The sequence below is a fragment of the Erithacus rubecula genome (genome assembly GCF_903797595.1).
Source record: "Erithacus rubecula genome assembly, chromosome: 3".
In the NCBI taxonomy this organism is placed as follows: domain Eukaryota; kingdom Metazoa; phylum Chordata; class Aves; order Passeriformes; family Muscicapidae; genus Erithacus; species Erithacus rubecula.
Genome location: NC_136689.1, coordinates 93,441,489 through 93,467,078, shown reverse-complemented (window position 1 = coordinate 93,467,078; position 25,590 = coordinate 93,441,489). Strand labels below are relative to the sequence as shown.

At 36.9% G+C, this 25,590-nt stretch overlaps 1 protein-coding gene across 1 annotated transcript; it reads right to left on the bottom strand.

Annotated features, from left to right (window-relative positions):
- Positions 1 to 277: 277 nt before the first annotated feature.
- On the bottom strand, positions 278 to 24,627 carry CD226 (CD226 molecule; the record flags this gene model as incomplete). The annotated part of the gene is given in 11 exon segments (XM_079299371.1): positions 278 to 300; positions 706 to 822; positions 2,201 to 2,279; positions 7,640 to 7,675; positions 7,679 to 7,810; positions 7,814 to 7,914; positions 8,840 to 8,969; positions 22,083 to 22,222; positions 23,044 to 23,191; positions 23,197 to 23,243; positions 24,552 to 24,627. Coding segments are annotated over 11 exon segments (1,029 nt in total).
- Positions 24,628 to 25,590: the final 963 nt, after the last annotated feature.

Sequence of the window (25,590 nt, the reverse complement as noted above, 5' to 3'; positions counted from 1 at the left end):
CCTTCTGAAATCAATAAATACAATAAAAATCCAGGTGGATTTACAAACTGCAACATGCATAAGATTAGCACTGTGGCATAAAAGCCTGAAAAGATCTTTTGATTCAGGGAAATATAAATATTTTGTCCAAAATTCCAGCAGCCTCATATATTGTGGTAGGGAAAGGAATACATTTTCTGATCACTATTTTTTTGCTTTGGAAAAAGAGATATTCTCCATCAGACCACTAGAGATATTTGGGAGGGAATACAGCAACTTTAGATAGTGGTTTAAACTATTACTTTGGATCCAGCTGTAAATCTGGAACACAAAATCAGAGGACAAAAAATTCTAGAAGTTGTAGAAAACTTCACCTGTCCTCTGTGCACAAAACAGGAATAGCAATGCCTAGCTTGATGCTATTCCTGACAAATCACCTTTAGCATGTTGTTTCAGCTAATGCCACAGTAAGCATTTAGCTGACAAAGGAACTTGAGTAAGCCATTTGTTTTCCCAATGTGAAAAAACGGGGGGAAAATCAGAATATGTCGCTTTTTCATAGGCTGTAGAACTGATAGGGTTTTTCAAGTTTAAAATTTGGGTGAGAAAATTCAATTTTTTATATATACCCTCTTAATCTTTTTCGTTCTGAGTGAGATAGTAGGATGAGCTATTAACACATCCATCCTTATCTGCTTCTGTATATTATGCAAATTGATTTGTTACTCAGTTTTTTGTGATAAGCAATGGTGATGCAGAAGATTAGTAGAAAATCTAACACTGAAACAGCAGCAGAAATCCCTTCAGCTATGGTAGTAATAAACCATTTGTGATCCCAAGTTGCTAAAATATGATTGCAATAAATACAATTGGCATTTTGTAGAAATATAAATTAGCATGAACTTTTTATGATAAACTAAGCTGAAATATCAATGATTATACAAAGACATTTTTCCATGACAGCTCATGCTCAATACTCAGACTTTACAGCAATTTCCTCATTTCTAAAAAGCCTTTGATATGCTGAACCAGCTCTTGAGAACGTTGTGACTGGGATGACCAGAGATGAATGAGCACAGAACAGTGGTATTAAAAAAGAAAAAAAAAATCTGTGCTTTGTATAATCCTTTTCTATCTCCTTTCCTCCCCTGGTGAGAAAGCAGTCCATACGTAAGAGACTCAATCTATGGTTAATAAAAGTTCTCAGTCTGCTTAAATGAATGTTCTTGTGGAACACAAAGCTGTGAGGAGTGGCTGATACCCCAGAGGGCTCTCTGAAAGCTGCCCTTCAGAAAAACCTCGATGGTTCTCCAGAGAGATGGGCAGAGAAGTGACTGAAATTCAACAAGGTCAGATGCAGAGTTCTGCACCTGGAGACAAACATCCCAACACACCAGCACAGGCTGGGCTGACCTGCTGGAGAGCAGCTCTGCAGAGAGGGACCTGGGGGTCCTGGTGGGGGACAAGCTGGACATGAGCAGCAGTGTGTCCTTGCAGCCAGGAGAGCCTTTGGGATCCTGGGCTGCATTGGGAAGGCTGTTCTGCCTTTAGAAGAAAGGACTGAGAGGAGATATCAATGTCATGGGATCACAGAATGAGCTAGATTGGAAAAAGCCTCTGAGATCACCAAGTCCAACCTATAAGTCCACAAGTATCTGAAGGGAGGGTGCCAAGAAGATGAATGAATCCAGGCTTTTCTCAGTGAAGCCAAGAAATAGGCAATGGGCAGGAACTGATGCACAGGATGACCCATTTGAGTATGAAGAAGAGCTTCTTTACAGTGTGGATGCCCAAGCACTGGGACAGATTGCTCAGAAGGGGTGTAGAATCTAGCTCACTGGAGATATTTGAGAATCATCTGGACACAATCCTGTGCCATATGCTCTAGGACAACCCTGCCTGAGAAGGGTTTGAACCAAATGACCCACTGTGGTCTCTTCCAGTCTGACCCTGTGGTTATCTGATTGTAAACATTGTCCCATAGGAAATACCAAACAATCATTCAATATTTCCATGGGCAGCAAGTTATTTCCATAGTACCTGGAAGATCATCTCAATGCTCAAGAGATTTTCCGTTCAGTACTGCACACAATGGCATCAGTTATTTTCTGCTGTAATTCAAAAAGAAATAAGGTCTGTTCTTAACAAAAAAAAAAAAAAATAAAAATCACAAAAAATTCTCCCATTATCATCCCCTTTTTTTAATCACCTAGTATTGTACCTGCCTTGGTGATGGATGTCAGGAAACCTGCTGCATTTGTTCTAGCCTCAGCAAAAAGGCTTTCTTTGAAAACTGCAACCTAGGCAGGAAAAGTTAAACTTATAGTATTTACTTGAAGTGCATTGATTTCTTTGGAATGGAATCATATCTTCAAATGAAACTAAAGAACAACCTGTAATAACTAAGGTAGAGACAGACATGAAAACGGCTTCAAGGTATAAGCCAATTTATTCTTATAGTGCTCAAGTCTGTGTGAGGTAGTACTTATTTTTTTGGTGAAAAGTATTGGAGGAAGGAACAGAGGTAATATAATCAAAGTCACACAGGTAACCCACAGCTCAAGTTCTCAGCTTTTCTTTGGTGAATCTGTCTTCAGGTGTACTCCCCCTAATGTTCTGCTCACTCTACAATGAAATCACAGCTGCCCCAAAGGTTTCCATTGGGGTAGACAAGAAAGCTATAGGTCACAAGCCAAGGAGAGCAATCAATGTCACTAATGACAGTAATCCCAGCTAACCAGCTGCTGAGCCATCACCACATGACTTTCCCCACTGGAATCAAAAGGGTTTGCATCTTCTTATCTGGCTGTTCTGAATCCTGCCTGAGACTTGCTCAGGTATATCTCTTTAGTATTAATGTGTTCATTAGAAAGGATAACAAAAATACTGATTACAGAGCAGTCTTATCCTTGAATCCAATGCTGTTTCACTGGAAAATAAAAATAAAGAAAATTCTCTCAGAAGCTTACACTGGTGAAGGTATGTGACATGATAGAGAAGGCTGCCTGATAATACAAACCAACACCTTTTGTGTTATAACTGTGTATGAAATCACTCTGCTGCCAGAATGGTTTCACCTCCTGTGTACTTTAAATGACAGGATGGTGCATATATTTACCTCCAAATTCAGGAAAAATTATAATGTCTTTTTTTACCAGATGTTATGCTACCCACCAGAGAAAGTCATTGTCTGTGCAAGTGAGTAAATTTACAGAAATACAACAACAAAAAAAATCCTATAAATAACAAGGGAAAAAAATTAAAATCTTCAATTTGATTGTCATCAAGGATGGGTGAGTCTGGATAGGGTTGCAGATTTCAGCAGCAACCCCACCCTTCCGTTTAAATGCTCCAGACTTCATTTTTCTTTTTCTGAAGTTTCACCTTCAGTTTTATCAGGTCAAGATAATAATCTCTGAGTTAATGAGTTTAAGAGTTGAGATTATCAGCTGTCAGTTAAATATGGATTAGAAAAATAATTTGATTATTTTTCTTTTAACTAGCAACAACTGAAAGCCTGTGTGCCTTTTCTCATTTGAAGTGAGCAAAACCTTCATTAGGCATTTATTTTCTTTAACTGTACAAAACCTTTTGTAATTACTGACTTTAACATCCCAGTCAAGATTTTGCAGAAACATGTCAGAGGCTTGTCATGTGTCTCTTTAGTTCTTATGTTCTCGACTAAGGTGTTATGCTGACAGAAGGTTATTAAGTATATTTTTGGCATCAGTACAATTTTAAGTATTAGTATTTCTCTCCAAGTTTGGGAAATTTTTTTCGTAGGACACTTTGCAACCTTCAGTACACCAACTTCGATTTTGAGGAGGAAGCACTGATGGGCCAGAGAGTTGTTTTAGTGAGAGATTTGGACTTCTCTGTCAAGACCTTCATGTATTTTGGCACATGCCTTGTTGGACTGGCATGTATTGTATCCTAACTGGGTATCACTGAAATAGTTTACCCATAGCTGAAAGGCAGAGATCCAGCATGAATGCCTTCAAGCCCAGGGAATGGTGGTTGGTTGAGTAGAGACCCACAGAGATGGTTTGATACCTTGTGTTCATACTGAATGACTTCATTAAGGAAGAAGGAAGTTAATTCACTCCTATCCTCATTCTCTTCACTCCCTTACTGCAGTTCTTGTTTTCTGTCTTCTTCCCATGGCCAAGAAGCACTGCTGTCTCCTTCCAACTCTCAAGGAATGTATGATGCCCTCAGCAACTGTACAAGTATTTCCCTACTTTTCATCTGGGTGCTAGTGAAGGTTATCCTGCTCTATTCAGCCATGGCATGATCTCACCCTGAGCACTCTGTGCTGTTCTGAGCCCCACAAATTTGGAAGTGGGTGGAGGTATTCAAATGTGTCCAGAGGAGGGCAACAAAGCTAGTGAAAGGCCTAGTAAAAACTGTAAGATAACTTTGAACCCCTAAACATGCATGTAAATACAACTACTCTGACCCCCTAAACAAGCATGCAAATGCAACTACTAACCCTTTTTTCAGATCTAGTGGGTCCACACAAAAACATGTTTCTGATTTACTTTGCCTAAGATAACTTGCTACCCTGTTTTCTGCTAAGGCAAGAAAAAAGTTATTAAATCTCTAAAAATGTCTGTGTCTTCAGGAGGGAAGCCCTGCTAATTTTTCCCTCTTTTCATATGACATGTTCCATTCTTTCCCAATCATCTACCAAAACAATATGTGGATTGCAAGTCTGCTTCCATTCTTCAAAGACTGTCTCAAAGAAAAAAACATGGTAAGAAAAGCACAGAAAATGGGTTTAGATGAGGAATCTGGTGTCACAACTGGTCTCCGTATTCATAGAATTTTCAGGAGAGATATGGTGAAGAACACATCAGAAATTTATCCAAAATTTGTTTCTGTAAGAGTCATCCAACAAGAACTACACTACTTTACAAATACATTACTTTATATGTTCCAGGTTTTGAGCTCAAAAAACATTTGCAGAAGTCCAATTTAACCTGTAAATTCCTGCTTCTGGAAAACAACAGCCACAATATTTAGTGAGATAGAGTGGATAAACTCAGAGATATTGAATTAGTCTCATGTTTTAACTTTTACTAGCATTGAAAAACCTTAAATGCAGCATGCTGACTTTTCTTGATTCAACTACAATAACTGTTTTCATGATACTTGAATGTATGTATTGAATCTATGTATTCCTCCCTCTCTCCCTTTTTACTTAACAAGGATTGCATGCTGTTTTCTTTGCAAAAATACATTCACCTTTAGACAAGAAGCAAGCTGCTTCTTTCTACCATATCACTTCTCAGCTTTAATAAAAAAAATTAAAAAAAAAAAAAAGGGGGGGTGTTCTTATCTTTTCTCTTACTCTCTCAACCTAAAACTTAAACATCAACTCTCTTCCTCTCTTCCCACCTTCCAGACTCAGTATTTCAAAATAACTCTGGAACTAGGCAAGGCGAGAAGAATCGCTTCACCCATGCAGAATCACACCAACAGGCTTAAAGTGCTGGAAGAGTTTGGTAAAATATCTGAGCTGGAGCGTGGCTTAGCTGTAATGCTAAGCTAAAGAAAATGACATGACTGAACTGGTAGAACATACACAAAAGTGCAGCAAGTTTCTGGCAGCAGCATCTTTATTCTAGCCAGAGCTGTTGGATCAAGCAGAGCAAGTCACTCATGACTTTGTGTGAGACTTCACTGTCTGTCCCACAGGGTGCAGTGGGAGCTGATATCTGCCCTGCTGTTCCTCTCCACTTACTGTTTTTCCATATCACTCCAGAAGTATTAATTGTGTGATATAAAAACGTTCCAAATATTGAAGAGAAATAATAGGGAAATCCTGGATATTTTACTTGCTTTGAAATTAATGAAAACACAACAAAATGCACTTAATAATACAAGGCAAGGGCATAAAAGATACAGCGGGGCATTTTCTGAATCATTCTGTACTTCATGTTCTTCAATGTTGTCATATTGTTTTTCTCCAATAAACAGCCACAACTATGCTGCCGCTGCTAGGACTAAAAATCATAAGTTGAATTTGTTTCAAGAGAGAAAGAAGCATAGAAATGAAACTATCTTCTTTTGGTGAAGAAATATAGGTAGAGCTGATCATTCTGAAGGTTACTGTATTTTTTGTAACTATATGTATTCGTTTTGGTGTTAGAAGACCTGCAGTTAGAAATAATTCTATTGCTACACAATTAAGACATGCTTGATTATGTCAATACAGTCACAATTTTGAAATTTGAATGTTTAAACTTGTTAGCAGTGAGGACTTTTTGTCCTGTTTCCTATATTTTTATCATATCCTGCTCATTTTCATGGATTTTTGTGGTCAAGTATTCAAAGAAAGCAGGTCACCATGTTTTTTTTTACCAAGCACATTCTCCACTTCTCAATTAACCATATCACAGTTTGAACATATTCTGGAGTTTTAGTCCATGCCACAGCACTGCCAAGCACTCTGTACCACCAGGAACAAAGGCAGAGCAATGAAAGCTGGACTGAATGAATGCTGCAACAGAAGAAGGTCTGGGGTGGTGTAAGAATTAGGTCTTCAAAATGCATTCTATAGAGAAAAAACAAAACCAAGTCCTTTTTGTTGGGTTTTTTTGGGGTTTTTTTTGGTTTGTTTTTTTTTTTTTTGCTTTTTTGGGTTTTTTGAGTCATAACAGAAAATAGAGGTAAACATGGAATTCAACCCACAGTTTGAGAAATTTCAAGTGTCTATTTGTTGGGACATGTAGCTCCCATTATAAACAATCTGTGACAACAATAACAGCAAAACCTAGAGAGCTTCTCAGCTCTCCATGAGGAAAGTCCTTACCTGAATAAGGTGGAGCCCAGTTTACAAATTTTGACATTACAAATACAACAGTGAGTGTGCTCTTTGCCTTTGTTGAAGGGCAGGTCTCATCCACAGGGTTCTGCAGTACAATGTGCTGATGGGGAATTCTCCTTGTGCCTTCTTTGGGAGAATTCCCACCTCTTCCTGCAAAATCTCCTTCCAAAGCATCACCTACTTGTAAGTCCTATGAGGAGCAGCTGAGAGAGCTGGGGCTGTTAGCCTGGAGAAAAGGAGGATCAGAGGACACCTTACCACTCCCTACAATCACCTGAAAAGGTTGTAGCCAGGTGAGGGTTGGTCTCTTTTCCCTGGCACACAGTGGCAGGACAAGAGACCCTCAAGCTTCACCAGGGGACATTCTGGTTGGACATGAGGAAAAGGTGGTCAGTCATTGAGAGTCTGCCCAGTCAGGGAGTGAAGTCACTGTCCTTGGAACTGCTCAAGAAACAGCAGGAATTGATTGGTTGAGAAGGTGGTGCCCACTCAAAGGTTGGGCTTGATGATCCTGGAGATCTTTTCCAGTCTAAATAATTCCATTATTCTATTCTATTCTGTGATTGTTTCTCACAAAATTCTAAAGTCCTGTAAAGAGATCAGACAAACTTAAACTCAGCTTATTTTTGAGAAAACAAGATAAATTTTTATCTTTGATATATTTTACATGCTGCTAACTGGAATGTGGTATTTAAGTCCTCACTTGTTCCCAAAGAGTTATTTTATTTGGGTAAAAGTACTAATGCCTCAGAAGGTCCTATTTTGAAAACATTTACCATTTTCTCCTTTACTGACCAGCCACAGTAACACTCATCATATGGCAGCTACACAGAAGTGCATCACAAAGTCAGAGGCTGAAATGTTTTAAAAGAAAATCCTGGAGTTTTCCTGATCAGAACAATCCACTGGTGTACATTCTTTGAAACCTGAACCAAAGCTTTGCATTCCTGACAGAATGACAGTATCAGCCCAATCTGCTTTAATCCTTTCCCACAACGCTCACTGCACTGAATCTCCAATTTTATAAGGGCAAGTAAAAGTAACATTTCCTCCTGGCTTGGTAAACATGGGATTATTTTGTTTTTCAGACACTTCAAAAGCATCTGTTGAAAAACACAAAACCCAGCAAAAACCTGCTTATAATTAATTCAAGGGAAGTTTAGTGTCCACAATTCCAGTACAGCAAATATTAATGAGATTGGCTTACAGCATAATGATATTGAAATAATTTGAAATGCTGAAAAATATAATTTATACCTATCTATGACTTTATTTTTGTGCACATTTAGACAAAACAGTCCTTCTAGAACTGTGAGTCTGTGATGACATTGCGAGAAGGCTATTTCTGTAAACTCTAATAACAGTTCCAGCAAATATTCAGCAGCATAAATTATGGGGCCAATCTAATTAAACTCAGTGTAATCTTGTTCTTCTTTCACACTAGTTACAATAAGAAAATGGTTTGATGTGACCCTCAGGACATGCTTTAGTAAATTATGTTACACGACATTCTAGCCTAAGAACTGCAATTCTCCCATTCACAAAACTCATGCCAATATTAAAAAATATAATTATCCATTCATGCACTCTACTTGGGAAAAATCGGTGTGATAGTCTATCTGAGGTATGAAAGAAGACTTCCAGACAAATCCAAGACTTCAACAACATGTAAACCATAGATATATCTTAAATAATTTTAACTGAAATCTCTTTGCTCTGAGTTATTGTTTTTAGCAATATAATTCATAAATGTCTATAAATAAATAAATGCTTAAAAGTCTACAATAGAAATACTATCAATTTCTCTGACATTCAGAGCCACTTGATTTCTAAAGTCAGCTTTGTAATGCCTGTGTCTCATAAGCTAGGATGAGCACTGTCAACTTGTTGAAGACTTTAATATGGGAAAATATTAATGATCACTGTTTTTCTTACACTGTAAAAGGATCAATCTTTCAAGCTCCTCAATGAGATTTCTTAAAAGTTAGATGCTTTTAAGTAAAAAAAGTCACTACAATATATTTTTACTGCGTTTGTCTCTATCTGTGGCAACAACAGGAAGGTAAGTAGGCTCCCTAGGAATTAAGTGATTCCATTCCTGTTGACAGGATGGAGACTCCTTTGTGGGAGTCTGTAACTTCAGAGAGTCTCTCAGGCTCTGTGAAAGAGAGTGAAAAAATCTAGCCTGCAATGTTTTTATCAATGGAATAGAGCACAGAAAAATTAAATTTTCTCTGCCTTTGGAGACTGGAAATATGATTAAAATATTGAAAAGTAGAAAGACGAGAGAAAGTGTCTAATGAGTTTACCTAAAATAATTAATGAAGAACTTGAAGATCCATGTAGACTGCAATCAAGGAGACTGAAAGTTAATGACAGGCAAGGACAGAAGAGAGATAAATTCACTAAACTAAACTGAAGGTACAACACAGTGGAGCTAATTAACTCCTTGCACAGCTTGCCAAAGACAGCTAAATTTCTATTACTGAAGTTGACTGCCAAGGCTGGATAATCATTTAAGTTATCATGCAAATTCCAGCAAGAATTTTCTCATGGAAGTCTAAGTATTATTCAAATTAGTCTGAATGACTGCTGTGATGGGACTCTACACTTATAAAATAGGTTCCTTGAAGTGCAGTCCCTCACAATTCACTACGTTAAATTAAATCAGGCAATTTTTTTATATATATACCTTGCAGATACAGATCTGCAGATTCATTCAGTTCTGCTAGGGAAGAGGGGTAAATGACAAAGTGATTGAAACTCATCCTCTCCCTGGAACACCATATTCGTAGAGGTCAGATCCTTTCCTCAGACCACTGACTTCCAGCTACAGCCTGCTTTGCAATAAACCACGTATTCTTGCCAGAGAAGTCTTGCCCTTCACTGTCTTTGCTCTGATTTTCCACTATGAGCAAGCCCGGCTGCTACCCACAGGAGCATTGACATCTCCCCATCCTCTCCTGGGTACATCCTTGCTGTCCTAATTGTTTCATTGCAATGCCACCCTGACCTCCAGGTGACCTCCTACATGAATATGCTTAATAGGGAATTTTGTGTATGTGTTGTAATGAGGTAAGGGGAATGATTCAGCATACCTCTGTCCATCTCTTCCGGTTGGTCCCTGGCTCCCTGTCCCTCTTCCTGTCCTGTGACCTTCCCCTGTGACCTTGTAGCCCACCTAGAGTTCCTGTATTACCCCCTGTGTCCTTACCCCATTGGCTGCCATCCAAGGCCACTCCCATTACCCTCTCCTGAATACCCCTCTCCCGGAGAGAATCTTTCTCTTTCCTGCCACACCATCGCCTCGGAATAAACCTGGGACCTGAAAGAGCCTCTTTTGTATCCTTTCTAACCATGCAGATACTTTGTCTGATCCCAAGTAATTAGGAAAAAGACACAGTTATTTTTGCATGTATGGTGATGCTACCTCCCACCTTCCAGAGCATTTCCACCTGACCCAAATGACTGGACCTTATAACAACCGGCCTTCTTCCCTGCTGCTTTGCCATATATTTCCTAGAAAATTGCACATTACACATATGGTCAACTGGGAACAAAGAGAGAAAACATTTTCCACCAAACAGACGGAATCCCTTCTGTCGTAAAATTTCTAAGTGAACTCATGTGTTATATTTACCAAACAATATATCCCAGTTGCTTGATAATACATGATATTACAACACTCTAGTATACTATAACAGGTACATTACAAAGCTAATTTGGTGAAGAATTTCCATGTAGAAATCTTGACAGAATTGTATAATCTGCATGTATATAAAAACTAAATGTTATGTTAATAGTGAGAACAAGGTACAAACAGTCAAATTAAAATAGAAACAGTTTGGAGATTCTTGGCTGCTCTGCACTCTATCATAACCATTTTCAAACACAGACATCATGACTTTTTGTTTGTTTCTTTGTTTGCATATATATTTTATTTAAAAGTAGGCAGCAACATTAATGTATTTTCACTTTTGATGAATAATGTAAATATCTCCCCTTATTACAATATGATACCTTGAACAATTTTTGTGATTATGTAAGGCACAAACAGTGGCAAATCAGGCCTACGTAGTTCTAATTAAATCTTCTAAGTACACTAAAGTATTCCAGGCTTTTGTTTTAGGCAATTGTCCCATTTTATTTTGACAGCAGCATCTGCATAATTCTTTCATCCTCCTTCTCCTCTGTTCAATCACTTACTTTATTTAGCACCTTTCCAAACACAGTTTCTTTGCTTTCAGCCTGATATGTGTGGGATGAAAACCTCCAGCTCTGAAAAACCCTTCTAGGAGAGAAAAAAAGCACACCCACACACCCTCACCCCTGCACACACACAGCTCCAGGTGACACACCACGTGTGAACATTGCAGAAATGCTAAATGAAAATTTATCGCGGCGTCCGACAAAAACAGACTCTGCCTTCCTGCTGCTCATGCCAGACACTGGCACTGCTGCCTGCTCTGCCCATGGTCACATCATCCTGCTTCCTGAGCAGAAAGTAGTAGGAGGTGACAGCTCTCAGGACAGGACCACAGGCCTCTCCTTAGTAAGAAGTGCTCATATGTTAGTTATCCTCCACCAGCCTCTTTTGGCAGTATCTTCTCATATTTTGCAGTTGTACCTATGCCTATCTGATATTAGGTGTTCAAAGGAGAAAAAAATGCAAGGTTTCATATTTTTCTAATGTGTAATCTTTCAATGTTTTTCTTGGAAAGCAAATATGAGGAATATAGAGGTATAAAAGAGAGTAAATGAACTCTCCAGGATCTAAAAAATAAGCAACTAAACTAAAATTCTGCAGCAGGGAAACAGTTGAAGTTGAGAAAATCTTTTGAAGGAATAAAAAAATAATGGTACAATTTCCCCCCCCCCATCCACTCCTGCCCTTGCTATAAACACTTAGAAGTCAAAATAACTCTTACGTGAAAGTTTGATTTTAGTTTGGCTTGGTTTGGTTTGGTTCAGTTTTTGGTTTTGATTTTTTTGTTGTTCTTTTGGCTGCTGGTAGGATTAGTTGATACTGTTTCTTCAGAGATTGTTTCATTCCTTTAGAAAGTAATGCTCTTTATCAGAAATAACTAATGACCTTAGCAAACTTTCCAGAGCTGCAAAGCTAACTCAGCTCTACAGCAGAGACAGGTTCCCAGGTCCCACTTGGCTTGCTGAAGCTCCACACACAAACACAGTTTTCTTCCTCTGATTGGAATAAGCAGTGACAAAAAAAAATGGTTGCACGCACAAAGGAGATTTAAAATTTTAGGAAGACAAACTTTCTCTGGAGCTCTTCCTTTTATCAAGAAAATTAATTTTCAGAAGAGAAGATATTTTAAATGACCCCTTCATCCTTCCTGAAAGGACTAAAATAAGGCATTATATTTAGCTCCTAAACTAATGTCTTCCAACTGTATTAGCACAAACTGCATGATTTTGTTGAGTTTCTAAAAACACAGATTTGTCTCATTTTTTCATTTTTAATGAGTTAGTGACACCAGTTCTACAATTAGACTAGAAACTATTGTGTTTGAAGAATGCATTTTAGTAATAGCAGCTATTTGGATCATAAAAGTTAAAATGAAAGTATTTATACTCCTGTATCCTTAAAACATCCCTTTAAATATATATTAAATTATATTGTGAAAAATTTGGTGAATCATTGTGTACAAATTATTAATTCTGCCTTATACACTAAAAATTTAGCAAGCTATTGAATTCACCTGCCAATTCCAATTTGTTTGTATATATTCAATTACTCTTTGTTGATTTTTTTCCCTGCTGCAAGCTGAACTTTAGTTGCCTGGAGTGCAAGGAAAGAGAGAAGTCAGAGAGAGGAAGGGAGAGAGAAAAAGTACAGTTCTAATAAGGATGAGAAAATCATTCTCTCTGCAGGTATAAACACTCCTGAACTTCCAGCAAGGTGAATTTTGTTGCTGGGGAAGAAGTCATCTGCTAAAAGCATATAATGCAGTGACAAGATTTACCTGCAGAAGAGCCTTGAAGACCTGAGAGGTCAGATTGCCAGACTTTCAGCCTGTCCAGGAATTCCATTGGTTCAGGATGAAGAGAATTTTACCAGCAGCAGAGTTGAGTGAGCAGACAGGAGTGAGACAGGATGCAGGATACAGCCTGTACCTACTGCTGATGACCTGTGCTGTCTCAGGGTGGAAAAAAGAGAGAAACGCTGTGCTGAGACACTGCAGGTCACAGCCTGTGTGTGTGTGTGTGTGTGTGTGTGCCCAGCTACTCACACCTTGCACAAGGCTCTTCAGGGGTGCACAACAAGAAGGGAAGGGAAGGGAAGGGAAGGGAAGGGAAGGGAAGGGAAGGGAAGGGAAGGGAAGGGAAGGGAAGGGAAGGGAAGGGAAGGGAAGGGAAGGGAAGGGAAGGGAAGGGAAGGGAAGGGAAGGGAAGGGAAGGGAAGGGAAGGGAAGGGAAGGGAAGGGAAGGGAAGGGAAGGGAAGGGAAGGGAAGGGAAGGGAAAAATCAGGCTGGGTCCTAAGGATGACTATTGGAACCAGTGTTTCTCAAGAGTGAAAGCCACAGGTGCAAGGCAATGGATAAGGTAAAAACTCAACCTGCCCAACCCCAGAAGTCATATAACACCCAGGAGTGTACCATGAAGATATATTATGGGGAATTTGCTGTCTTCCTTCTCAGATCCTTTGAATGGATTGTTTTATTGGCTGAAAATATATTGTAGAAGAAGGAAGTACCTAATTTGTTTCATAATAAATTTGTTATGCATCTTGGTACCAGGTAAGAAAACATAAGAAATCAATATACCATCACTATTTTTTGCCTAAAGTTTTCTTCACACTTCTTTTTGTCCTTATTAAGTTGTAAATTATATTCCTGTCTTACAGGCCAGCTGAAAAAAAGGTTCATCAGTAGAAATATATGCTGCAGCAAAAGATTTTGGAGATAGGAACTTTTCAGACCTTATATAGTAATCACCTGTTATTGATTTCCTTTAGAGTATTTGGAAGTTTAAATATCTGAATCTGTAATTACTTTTATCCTCTACTTTTCATCTCCTCCTGTTAATTCCATAAGTAAGCTTGTATTTCCTCAAAAAAATATTATTCCATATGTCCTAGACAAAACTATCTTCTTAATTGTGAATACTTTAAAGATGTCACTGTAGACTTTCTATTTTCCCATGCAATTGCATCCTGTGATGATTTGAAAATTGCATTATCTCAAAATTTCATCCATCACATTTGCAATGTGGGAAACAGAAAACAAAGTTACAAAATTCTTGGATCTGGATTTAACTACTGGATCTCACAGCAGTTATGTTGGATAGTAGAGATAATACCATATTTTATTTAAATTGAATTTCCAAGTGGTGACTGCAGTGGCATAAAATTATGGAGGAGTAGCTGAGAAGATGAAGTATTTTTGGCTTATAGAGGTAGCAGAATACTTGCCCTCAAAAAAAATATTTAACCCATTAGATTCCATTTTGCCCCATTAGCATTTCCCTATTTGTGTAGGCATAATTGGAATGGTCACCCTTGTGCCCTGTTTTTTTGTTTTCAAGGTGTTTCCTGTCCATATAACTGCACACCTTTTGCTTGTCAGCCCAGACCACTTCCTCTCTCACACGTGGGCTGTCATCTCACTTTCCTAGTGCAGCTCCCCTCTCCAGTCTGTTGTTAAGGATGCTTTCCTCTCTCTGCTCAGGTGGATCAGGTCTCCTTCTAGCATTCCTTGATCAATAAAAGAGCCCATGGTGATAAAAAGAAACTTGCTGTTGACACAGCCATGCAACTCATCCATGGAATTGTCCTTCTCTTCCCAAGACTTTTCCCTTCTTCAGCAGAATCAAGAAGAAGATAGCACCTAAGTTCACTGTGTCCTTGATCACCCCCTCTAGCATCATGTAGTCGTGCCTGATGGGCTCCAGGTCTCTCCTGGGCTGATCTTTAGTGTACATGTGAAAAAGCAGCAGGGCAACCCTCAGCAGACTCACTGCAGCTCTCTAAGATCTACCCTGGGAACAGCAAATTCCCCAGACAGCAGGATGTGTCAGCAGATGAACAGACAAGGCATGAGGGTCATCTCCAAACTATCACAAAACAGATGAAGGTCAAGCAGTAGCTATAGAAGCTATCTGACACATGTTCAAAGCAATGCTCATATGGAACATATAAAACACACTTCAAATTTTATCTTACTTTGGTAAAAGCACAGCAGTTCTCATGGGTACTGAATGTTACTTTTTTTCCTTAACATAGCACACTCCAATGCAAACAAAGTAACCAAGAGAATCTAATGGCATCATTATTCTTAGTAACTAACAGAACATTCAAAATGGGAGGAATTCAAAAGAAGAAAAGAGAGAAAAAAAAGTAAAAATAACTCTCCAGAGATGAATAAAAGGATCTGGATGCTCTGACTGCTAGCTAAATAAAATCAAAAATGCTATCACGTTGTCTGTTTCCAAAAGACAAATTTTCTCAGGTATGTCAGCAAAGAGTTATGTAGAAGACAAAGAAGGCATTTTTCTGCTTCCTTTACCTATGGTAAGACCTTTAGGTGGAATTTGACTTCATACTATTTATCCTATTAAAATAAGGGTTTACACAAATGGGAGAAAATTGAGATGAGAACAAGAACTGATTAAATTTCGAACCATGAACTGAGAAGAAAATTTGAAAGAACTGTGTTTAGTGCAGACGTGTCACAGAAGCATAGAATCATAAGTGTCTTGAGCAGGAAGGGAGCTTAAAGATGGTTTAATTGCAACCCCCTTGCAGGGGCCAGAGACAATTTCCACTGAACCAAGTTGCTCCATCCAGCCTAGCAATGAATATTTCCAGAGATGGGAGGTCCACAACTTCTCTGGGCAAAAAGGTGAAGGATGAAGGCTGGTAACATGACACTTTCTATTTTTTTAGAGGATTACAATTAATAAAGTCATTATTAACCAAGAGATATCTAGGTTAGATATAATGGGGGAAAAAATCACCTCCTAAGGCTGGTTACATGACCTCACGAGAGTTTTATGCATTTCCAACATGGGAATTTCTCAGACACATTAAGGATATGCTTCTCCAGCCTCAGAAGGCAAAGATGGATGAGAGGAATTTGGAATGTCTCTTCCAGCCTGAGTTTTCCACAATTCTTTAACTCCTTTTGATCTAAGCTTTTCCTTCAGAAAGGAAGAGGAGATATCTCTTGTACTCCCAACAGGGCTGGCTTGGTGTCTTCTTTTAGCATTTTATACTGAAGGGGAATCAAACCCTTAGTTCATCATAAAAGATAAAAGGTAAGAAAAGCAGCATTTAACAGGTCAATAATCACAGCAGAAGTGTGAAAAAGGCATCTTCACTTGTCTCTGTCCTCTTGCTTTCTAATTAGGTGCTAACAATGTGGCTGACACCGTGTAAGATACAGAGATAATTCTGACTCAGGGGAGCTCAGCATCTAAGAGCCAAAGAATGAAGATCCCTCAGGATCAGTCCTTGCTTCCATGTGCTTTAAAAGTCTGATAATTTTTCACTGTAGACCTATGAATCACATTCTAAATTGAGACAGAGATAAATAGAAAGCAAGTTATTTCAGGTGAATAGGGACTCAAAAAAAAAAACTATGCAACGTGCTGCTTTTGGCAGGCAGAAGAGCATTAATATAGAAATCAGTGCTGAGTGGCATGGATATCATCACACCAGCCAAGAATAGAAAAGCTCTGTCTCTGCTATCACCGAAGAGGTTGATCACTCTATTTAAAAAATGGGAGTTCTTCATGGTACATCTGGCATTTAAATACTCTATTAATGAACTTCCATTCTTATTCTGAGTTCCTAGCAAAACATATCCCCTGAGAAAATAGTCCATTGTCACTGATTGACAGAAAGAACAGTTGACCCACAAATAAAAAAAATAAAAAAAAATTAAAAAAAAAAAAAAGACCAAAACCCAAACCCCACAGTTTCCAGTTAGAGATCTGGGGAAAAAAAAAAAAAAAAAAAAAAAAAAAAAAAGAAAAGAAAAAAACCCAAAAAACCAAAACAAACAAACAAAAAAAAAAAAAACAAAAAAAAAAAAAAAAAATTAAAAAAAAAAAAAAAAACCCAAAATGAATTATGCAACTCTAAATAATTCACACCATGGATATAAAAGCCACTACATCAAAATAATATTTTTCCCATTCTACTCAGAGGATAGCATGGAAATTTTCAAGTCAAACTAACACCTAACACTATTTTAACATCTAACTGAAATAAAATTCCTGAGAAAATAAACAGAGTTTTCCAAATATATAGAAATTCTTGTTAAAATTAACAGTTCTGAAAAGGCAAATATACAAACACAGGACCAAAACATTCCCAGTAATTATAGCTTAATTTGTTTCTAATATAAATAAACATACAACACTGTTCTGCCATAAAGTCCAATTTTTAATTTAATAGCTTATTTATAATATAATTCTTCACTGCTGAAGACTTTCAACTTTCTCTCTAGATATGTAGCAAAGGCATGGTACATAGTAGATCAATATCAGTTTATGGTCTCTCTAATGATGCTTATTATATTTTAAATTAAATTTGCATTGTAAATTTGCTCATGGTCCATTCTAAGATTTCTGATCGAATTTTAGCTGATTGAGTTCTGCCTCACAAAGCTTTTCACAAATCGTTTAATAATTTCTGCTTCTGTTAAATTTGAAATAATCAACATTCTAATTACATTTCAGTGAAAACTTTAAAACTCTTAATTCAAGGACTACTGCATTTTGAAGCAATGCATCTTTGAGAGTTAACCATTAGTAGGGCTAAGTGGTTTTGGAAGGATGTGTGAAGCACATGAAGCCAGATGAACTTATCAGTACTTCTCAATGCAGCATGAGTCAGAGGATAGTTTGTGGTTGTGTAGGAGGCACTAATATGGTGGTCTGGAAATGAGAAAATTATTGTGCTGAACAGCAGCTGACAAAGAAATTCTTCATACTTTCAATAAGGGCAAGACAGAAAAGGGTAATATTATCATTATGGGTAATGACAAGAGAAAGTTCTAACCAAGTAGTGATGGTACATCATGTATCATCACAGATATGAGAGTGCAATAGGAAGAAAGTTTTGTGTAGTGTCTGTACAGGGAGCTTAAAATATATCCATTAAATTCAACAGAGCCCTGGACCTGGAAGATATTTCGCATGTAAATTATCACAAATTTATTTTGCCAGATTTGGAAAACGACAGGAATACATTTCAGATTTGAGAAGTCTTAAGTTCTAGATGTATAGATATTAATGGAAATAGCATTTTTAACCCAATATTTGTTTGTTGACCTTGCCTTAGATTTCTGTTTATATATCCTCATTGTAATACTCCATGGAGTGAAGTGTAGCTGAAAAACAACAGACTAAGTACTTTAAGGCAGATATGTAGATGACATGACAAAACCTGAATTTCCTGGCCAGAATAATTCCTTAAAGTCTTTTTCTGTAAGTTGATACTTTATTCATACTTCTACAAAAACCCATCACAGATGAGTAACTTTTACAATTTCTGGCTTTAACAGAATAGAAAAGAACCAAAGGACTAAAGACAGGTTTGGAAAAGGATGAAGTAAATAAATGTATCCATACCTCAAGTAGCCAAATGTAAACAAATACCAGAAAAAGACAATGCACGTTATGTGAAGAGAATTTTCTCAATACTTCTTCCAACACCTTTATGAATTAAAGTAATTCAATTTTTCTTTTGGTGTGCCAAAGACTATAAATATAACCTTTTTCTGTGTACATTTCTTTGCAAAAGTTAATAGTTTAAAGCAAAAGAAAGAAGGATTGCAGGAATTCCTGGGGCTGCTTTGGTGCTGTTAGATACATGGCTGGCAACTGGTGAAATGTCACAATTGTTTGATGTGTTTTGAGTGGTCACCCTTCATGAAAAGTAAAAGGTGCACCTCCAAACATCCTTGTCCCAGTGCACTGCTCTCTCTCACTCTTCCATTTGAAATTAAAGTTTCAAAACCTGCAGCTTCAAATACATTTTCTTCCAGTCAGCAAGTTCATGAATTAACATCTTCTCAATGATCAATGATTCCTGTGTGATATCCCCAGTTCTAATGCTTCTATTAATAGTGACTTCAATCTCTTCTCCTCACATTTCATGCTGAACTTAAAATCAGTCTTCAGACATCCATACCTAAGTATTGTACATAAGAAACTACAGATCACTTTTAAACTGTTCATTAAAAATGATGGAATAAAGTTGCTGACTACTCTTACATAATCAGTGTATCTTAGAAAACATGTAAAGAATTTTTCTCTGAAAGTATGAGTTTTGTCTGCTTAGTGCAGGAGAATTTGTGACTCATAAAATGTGGGAACATTGAGGATTTAAAAAAATCCCTTGAATTCAGTTCTGAAAACTGTTGGATATGTGCTCACTCTGCAGGAAGGAAAAAAAACAAGAAGCCTCAGATTCACCCAGCTGGCAAGTACCTTCCTGTGGGATAACTAGAGTGTTCCTTACCCATACATTCATGTGTAAAAGAGGCAGCACGAACTCTCAAGTTCCTCGTAATTATCCTGCAGGATTTCAGCACTGCACCCACATGGAAGAATATCCTGCAGCTACATAACATGTGAAGTTTCTGATATAATATCCTGAATATTATTTCTTGTCTGCCAGTCTGTTTCAGTAACTGTTTCAGCCATGCTTATAAAGAATGGCTAACTGTGCAGTCTGCAAGAGTTCCCTCTCAACTGTTTCACAAATGCCATAGGGAACCTTCAGCCAAAATTCAATATATGTCTAAGATTTTTATTATATATTGTGATAAATCTCCAGGGCTAAGTTAAGACCACATCTAGTAAAAAAAAAAAAAAATATTAAAAAAATCAATCACTAGAATGACTGCATCAAAAATTTTATACAAGTGGTGATTTATCACCAATTTTAGGGTCTTCCATCTACCAACAAGGAGGACAGAACACCAAGAGAAGATCTCTGTAATGACAGTTGTAGTCTCCTGTGTCTCCTAGGATCTCAGGTCCTTATGCCAGCACAGCCGTAATTTTTTTTTTCTCGCTTTTGTGTCTGATTGAAAAATAACTATGTTCACCCCACTCAGACCATGGTGTGGAGAATTGCTGTTCTGTGACCAGAGACTGAACCACAAGAAGAGTTCCAAATAGAGTTTCTCCAGTATTATTTTTACACCTCAGACACTATAATCTGTTGTGATCTCTTATTCACTCAATAGCATCTTTACTGCATATGAAAGAGTGCAACCACCATGGACATTCTTTCCATAAAGATATCTTTACTCTAAAGAAAAATAGAGATACTGTCAAAATGCTAAGAAAAATATGCTTAATGTTTTCCAAATATCTGATTTCTTTGTTCTCTTTCTGTTTTTGTTTTTAAAAGCTAGCCATGATCCTCAACATTTTTAATCATCTTGATCTTGCAGTGTCAGGGCTTTGTAATCACTTGAGTTTCTGGATCTAGTGACACTGCTGTCACCATTAGATACTCCTTGAAATCTTTACTCATTAAGGATCAGCACTCAAGGATTCAAACTATGCAGATTAGAATCACACTAAATTTACTCACTTTGTATCCGTACTTTTAAAAATTATATAAAGCACATGGGAAAGCAGAATCAGACTCACAACCTCTGTTGATTACCAGGAATGAAACATTAGAGCAACTTTGAACAGATTGAGTGCAGAAACATTCGTTGTTTTGCAAGACAGCAAAAGTTAGTCCAAGATACTTTATTCAAATTTATGTAAATGCAAGCAGATATGATTGACATGTGAAGAACATTTCACATTTAGTCTAGTTAAGAAACCTCCATCATGAGCATAATGCCATATGGCATTATTTCCATTTATTTCTGCTATTTCCTTTCAATGGAAATTTTGAAAGCAAATCATATATTCTATATCTATATTCTGCTGTCAGCTTTCATTGAAATATGCACTGCAGATTCCTCAATGGCATAGTTACCTGCTTAAGTTGGTGCAGGAATGTCTCTGTGTCCAACAGTAACAGGCCATTATAGAGAAATCCTGATGATTTTCAATGCCTTGGTGGAGTGATTTAAATTATAAACCAGGCTTCAGTTCTGATTGACACAAAAACTTCAGTAATACCTATTTAACTTCACTGTGCCAATTCACAGAGCAAGCTTAAGTTTCATTTTGAATATGTGTGTCCACAAAGTTGCATGCTTTTACAGGCACACACTTCATAACTTTGGCTCAGCCAATCAATATTTAAAACTAAAAGCATCATGCAAATCACAAAAAAAAAAAAATTAATCCATTAAATTTTTGTTGATTAACTGAAGAAGAAGAAATGGATTGTGCAGTGAGTTGTTTATTTGTCTGGGGAACTGTAGATAAATTAATGCTTTTAGAAAAGTAATGTCTATTGGGAATCAATAACTTATAAATCCTAACCAAAAAAACTCCACACTTTAATTGGAAAAAAAGTTTAATTACCTATAAAGTGATCATTCTAGTATGTTGGCCAGATTTCTTTATTCCATCAAAAAAAGAAACATTCAAAAGTATTTCATATACCAGGACCCCAATTATTTTTTATGTGAATCTTTTAGAACAAGACCCATATACAGTAAAATATGAGACTATCACTCAACTTTCTCAATACTCTTACCCTGGTGCAGAAAAAAAAAAACCAAAACACTTTAAAGATGAACATCAGTGTCCTAATTTTACAGTTTGGAAGACAAGAAAAAATATGTATCTGGTGTCAGCTAAAATATTGTCTACATTGATGTGAATTTGAAGTTTACTGTTTATTTAATCACAGCAACATGTCATCCAGGAGTTGAAATACTTGGTACTGACAAAATTGCTGGTGAAGTAAGATAAAGCCAGACTGACACTGTTCTACTATGAATACTTCATAAATAAATACTTTCTCTAGAGTCTGGTTTTAATAACATATTTAATTTGCAGTGTAGATTAAAGCTTTACTGGTGATACAGTTCATTCTCATCAGATCAAATTATTTTTATACATATCTACCAGGAGCTGAGCAGGATTGTTCTCAGAAATCTTGATTCTTTAAATGGAAAAGGATTATTTTCTATTCAATATTCTTTTATTATCTACCTTTGTAGCTGATTTAAATGGACATACTTGAAACATGAGGGAGTTTCTGTTGATTAAGGTTTCATTTTTAGTGTGCTCAAACCAAGAGGGAAATCCCACATGCTGAGAATACTGAAATCCCACAATACTGAGAACCATACAGAATCACTCAAAAAAACTTACCTCTGGTACCAAATCCACTTTTTGTGTGGTTACAGGGTACTCAGATCTGTAAGGTGATTGCCTGATAGAGGTGTTGGACTGAAGGGGTTCATCCCACAGGAAGGTGACTGCCTTGTTTCTTGCAGCATTCACGATTAACTCTAGCAGAGACATCCAGGAACAAACGGCTGCCTTGGCCAGAAGAAGGACTAAATGAGCTTCCAGATCTCTAATTTATCTGACATTCAGAATTATATAGAGAATGAACCCCTTGTGAATAAGGGCTTTGCACTGCCAGAAGACAGGTGGGACTGAACCAAGTAAGAGTTCTGTTTTGCCTGTCTTTTATTTCCTTGCTGGGAAATACAATCAAATGTTGAATGGCATCTATTTTCACTCTGGAGAATGGGAAAGAGGAGTATAATCTTTCCACATTGAGACTAACAAATCAACAAAACAATAAAACCAACTGCTGCTTATCTTTTGAAGGCTATTCTGTCATATGTACATAATGATTCTTCAAAGTTTTCAGTTTTCAGCTGACCCATGTTGAATAGGCATGCATGGAAAATTACTAGAAGAGAGTTCTTTCTCCTCTTAATCATGGGGCTGAAAGGGAAACCAAATAGGACGAGTAGTCAGATGATTACAGAGTTTTTGGAAAGTACATAAACAACTACACAGAAAGTACATGGGCATAGTTAGATCTTTTTCCCTCCTTCTTCCCTTTTCTGTTTTTAAAAAGGTTTTCGTTTAAATAAAAAGTTGCAATGCCAGATCTCCATGAATTGGCATAGATTTCTGTCTTGCAAATACCTGATTTTTTTTTTTTTTAATGGTCACCTGAGTAATTTCTATTACTCTGACTGAGTAATTTCTATTACCTTTTTTAAAATTCCCTCTGGGTTAGTTACAATGGAGAAAATGCTATTTAGAATGGAAACCATCATCTTTCAAAGTGCTCTTGATGAACGATAATGACTATTTTCAAAATAAATTCTTCTATTGTATTTCTCTTTGGTATATATGCCATAAACTGGGTGCAAGACAGCTGTATTTTCCTTATGAGCTACATTAAGTTTCATCCAGGATGTCTGGATTATCACAGCTTTTTTTTTTTCTTTTTTTTTTTAATATATATGCACTGCAGTTTCACTTTCTCAGTAAGTTTTGCAGATGAATCTGCAAACTATGCTTCCATGTTACCTAAGTATACACAGAAATTCCATTTCAGTATTAACATAACTGAAAATTAAATTCATAGAGAAACCCAGAAAAATCTTTGGTAGCACTACAAGCAAAACACTGCAAAAAAAGTTTGCTGAAAAAACACCCCAAAACCTACAAATATTATTGCTTCTAATTTGTGAATGTCACTGAGCTGTTAAAATTTGTCCAAGCCCCACTCCTGAATTGAGATTATATCTGTTGTGATATGATAAAAACCAGAAAGATGCTAGCTAGGAATAGGAAAGCAACCTTGCTTCCACAAAGCTAGAGGCCAATAACAAAAAGAACTCTGTGGTCCCTTCCAAAGAGCATGGAATCAGTTGTGATTCACACACATACAGTGTGACATGATTTTATTCAGTCTCTGCACATCCAGTGCCCCCCTAACAGGATATGTTCACTTTATGAAAAACACCATGTGCTTTTTACTTTCACATTCTGAGAAACATCAAGTTGGAGGCATCAGTGCAGTTGCATCAGAAATTGTCTAAATTCCCACCAAAATCAATCTCAGAGTAAGTTTTCATTACCAATGGATCTATAGCAATATTCATTGGTACTATAATAACTGATGAAGCAGAGATCTTCAGGGTTCATCACCAGGAGAAAACAGAATTTTTCCATGCTATATATCCAAAATGAACTGTTTTTTCAGACACCACACTTCAACATTTATCTATTATTCAGGAATTTAAAAATCTAAAGAGAAGATAAAACAGTTTCTATGGGTCATAAATTGGTGACTAGTAAGAAAAAGTAAAATCTTAAGGACTGAAGATTTATTTGTGCTGATAAGTATGAGGTATTATTTTGGGATCAAAATGATGCATCTTGAAAATTCTTATTCAAAGGTGTAAGAATCCTGAGTATTCATGACTCATGTTGAAATTTGTCAAAACAAGGCTCCCTCTTACATTTTTAATGGATTTTTACTGGGACAACTGCAAGCAGTTTTGCACTTGGGCAAACGGTATTTTTATGGAGCTGCTGGAAATTGGAACAATATGATTAATTTGAAGTCAAAAATAAGCTTGAATCAATCCATTAAAATTCTCTAATGAATAAATAAGTGTAATTTGCACAAAAGCTGGCAATAGAAGTTAATATTTCAGGTGACTAATAGCCTGCACAAGCTTGAGAAGGACTCGATATCAGAGCTGCTTAAAATACCTTCCACAATGCCACAACCTGACTAGAAGTCAGAATCTGCATATATTAATCTGTATAATACTAGGCATCTTTTAAGATACCACAACATACAGTTCTTTTCCAACCTAAATGATTCCAGAATTTTCAGTGTTTCCAATGACTCCATTTTGCCACTGTAATTCCACATTGTTACAGTTACATTTATTTTTACTTCACTTTAGCAACAAATAGAATTCGCCGAGTGATGAAAAAGGAATTTTTCTCTATACAACTTTTAAACTCAAACAGCTGTACTACCTGAATATACTTACTTTTAGAAACACATAAAAGCTGACATACTTATATAAATACATGATTAGTAATATCTTCTTGTCAAAATTTAGAAAAAAATTATAAAGGATGTTCTTCTTAATCTCCTAAACTGACATGATTCTTGTGTTCCTGTTATCCACAAAAATCTTCAAAGAAATTTCAAGTATTTTATTAATTTTCTTCTTATGGAGAGTGACTTTCTGGGAAAGAAATAATCTGAGTTTCAGTGGGAGCTGTCAATAATTCTTGCCATTTTTTTTTTCCTTTTGTTTTCCTTGTGATTTTTTTTTTTTTCCTTTTACAAGTGATTTCCTTTTTTTCTTCCCCCTGCATGGGAAATCATGTTCACAGTTGTAGGTAAGTGAAATTGTTGCAGATACTGTATTCCTCTGAACAGGACTGGGTTTTTTGTTTTATGAGGAGGTGGTATACTTTGAATTCATAGAATCACAGAATCACAGAAAGGTTTGGGCTGGAAGGGACCTCAAAGACCATCTGGTTCCAACCTGCCTGCCATGGGCAGGGACACCTTCCATGCTCAGAGCCCCATCCAACCTGGCCTTGAACATTTACAGGGATGGGCCATCCACAACTTGTCAGGAAGGATTACTCCTCTGCCTCACCACACTCACAGATTCACCAGATATGTTACAAATAAAAAAAAAAAATCTTATAGAATAATATTTTATGCAAAATATTTTCTTAAAAGCCTGAGTTGTTTCCCAAATTATTTTTAAAAAACAATTACAATTGTTATTGACTTTGTTTCTTCATTTGTGTAGTTTTTATTCCAGTTACTTCAATGTTCTGTGAATTTCCTCAATTACTGGAACTTCAC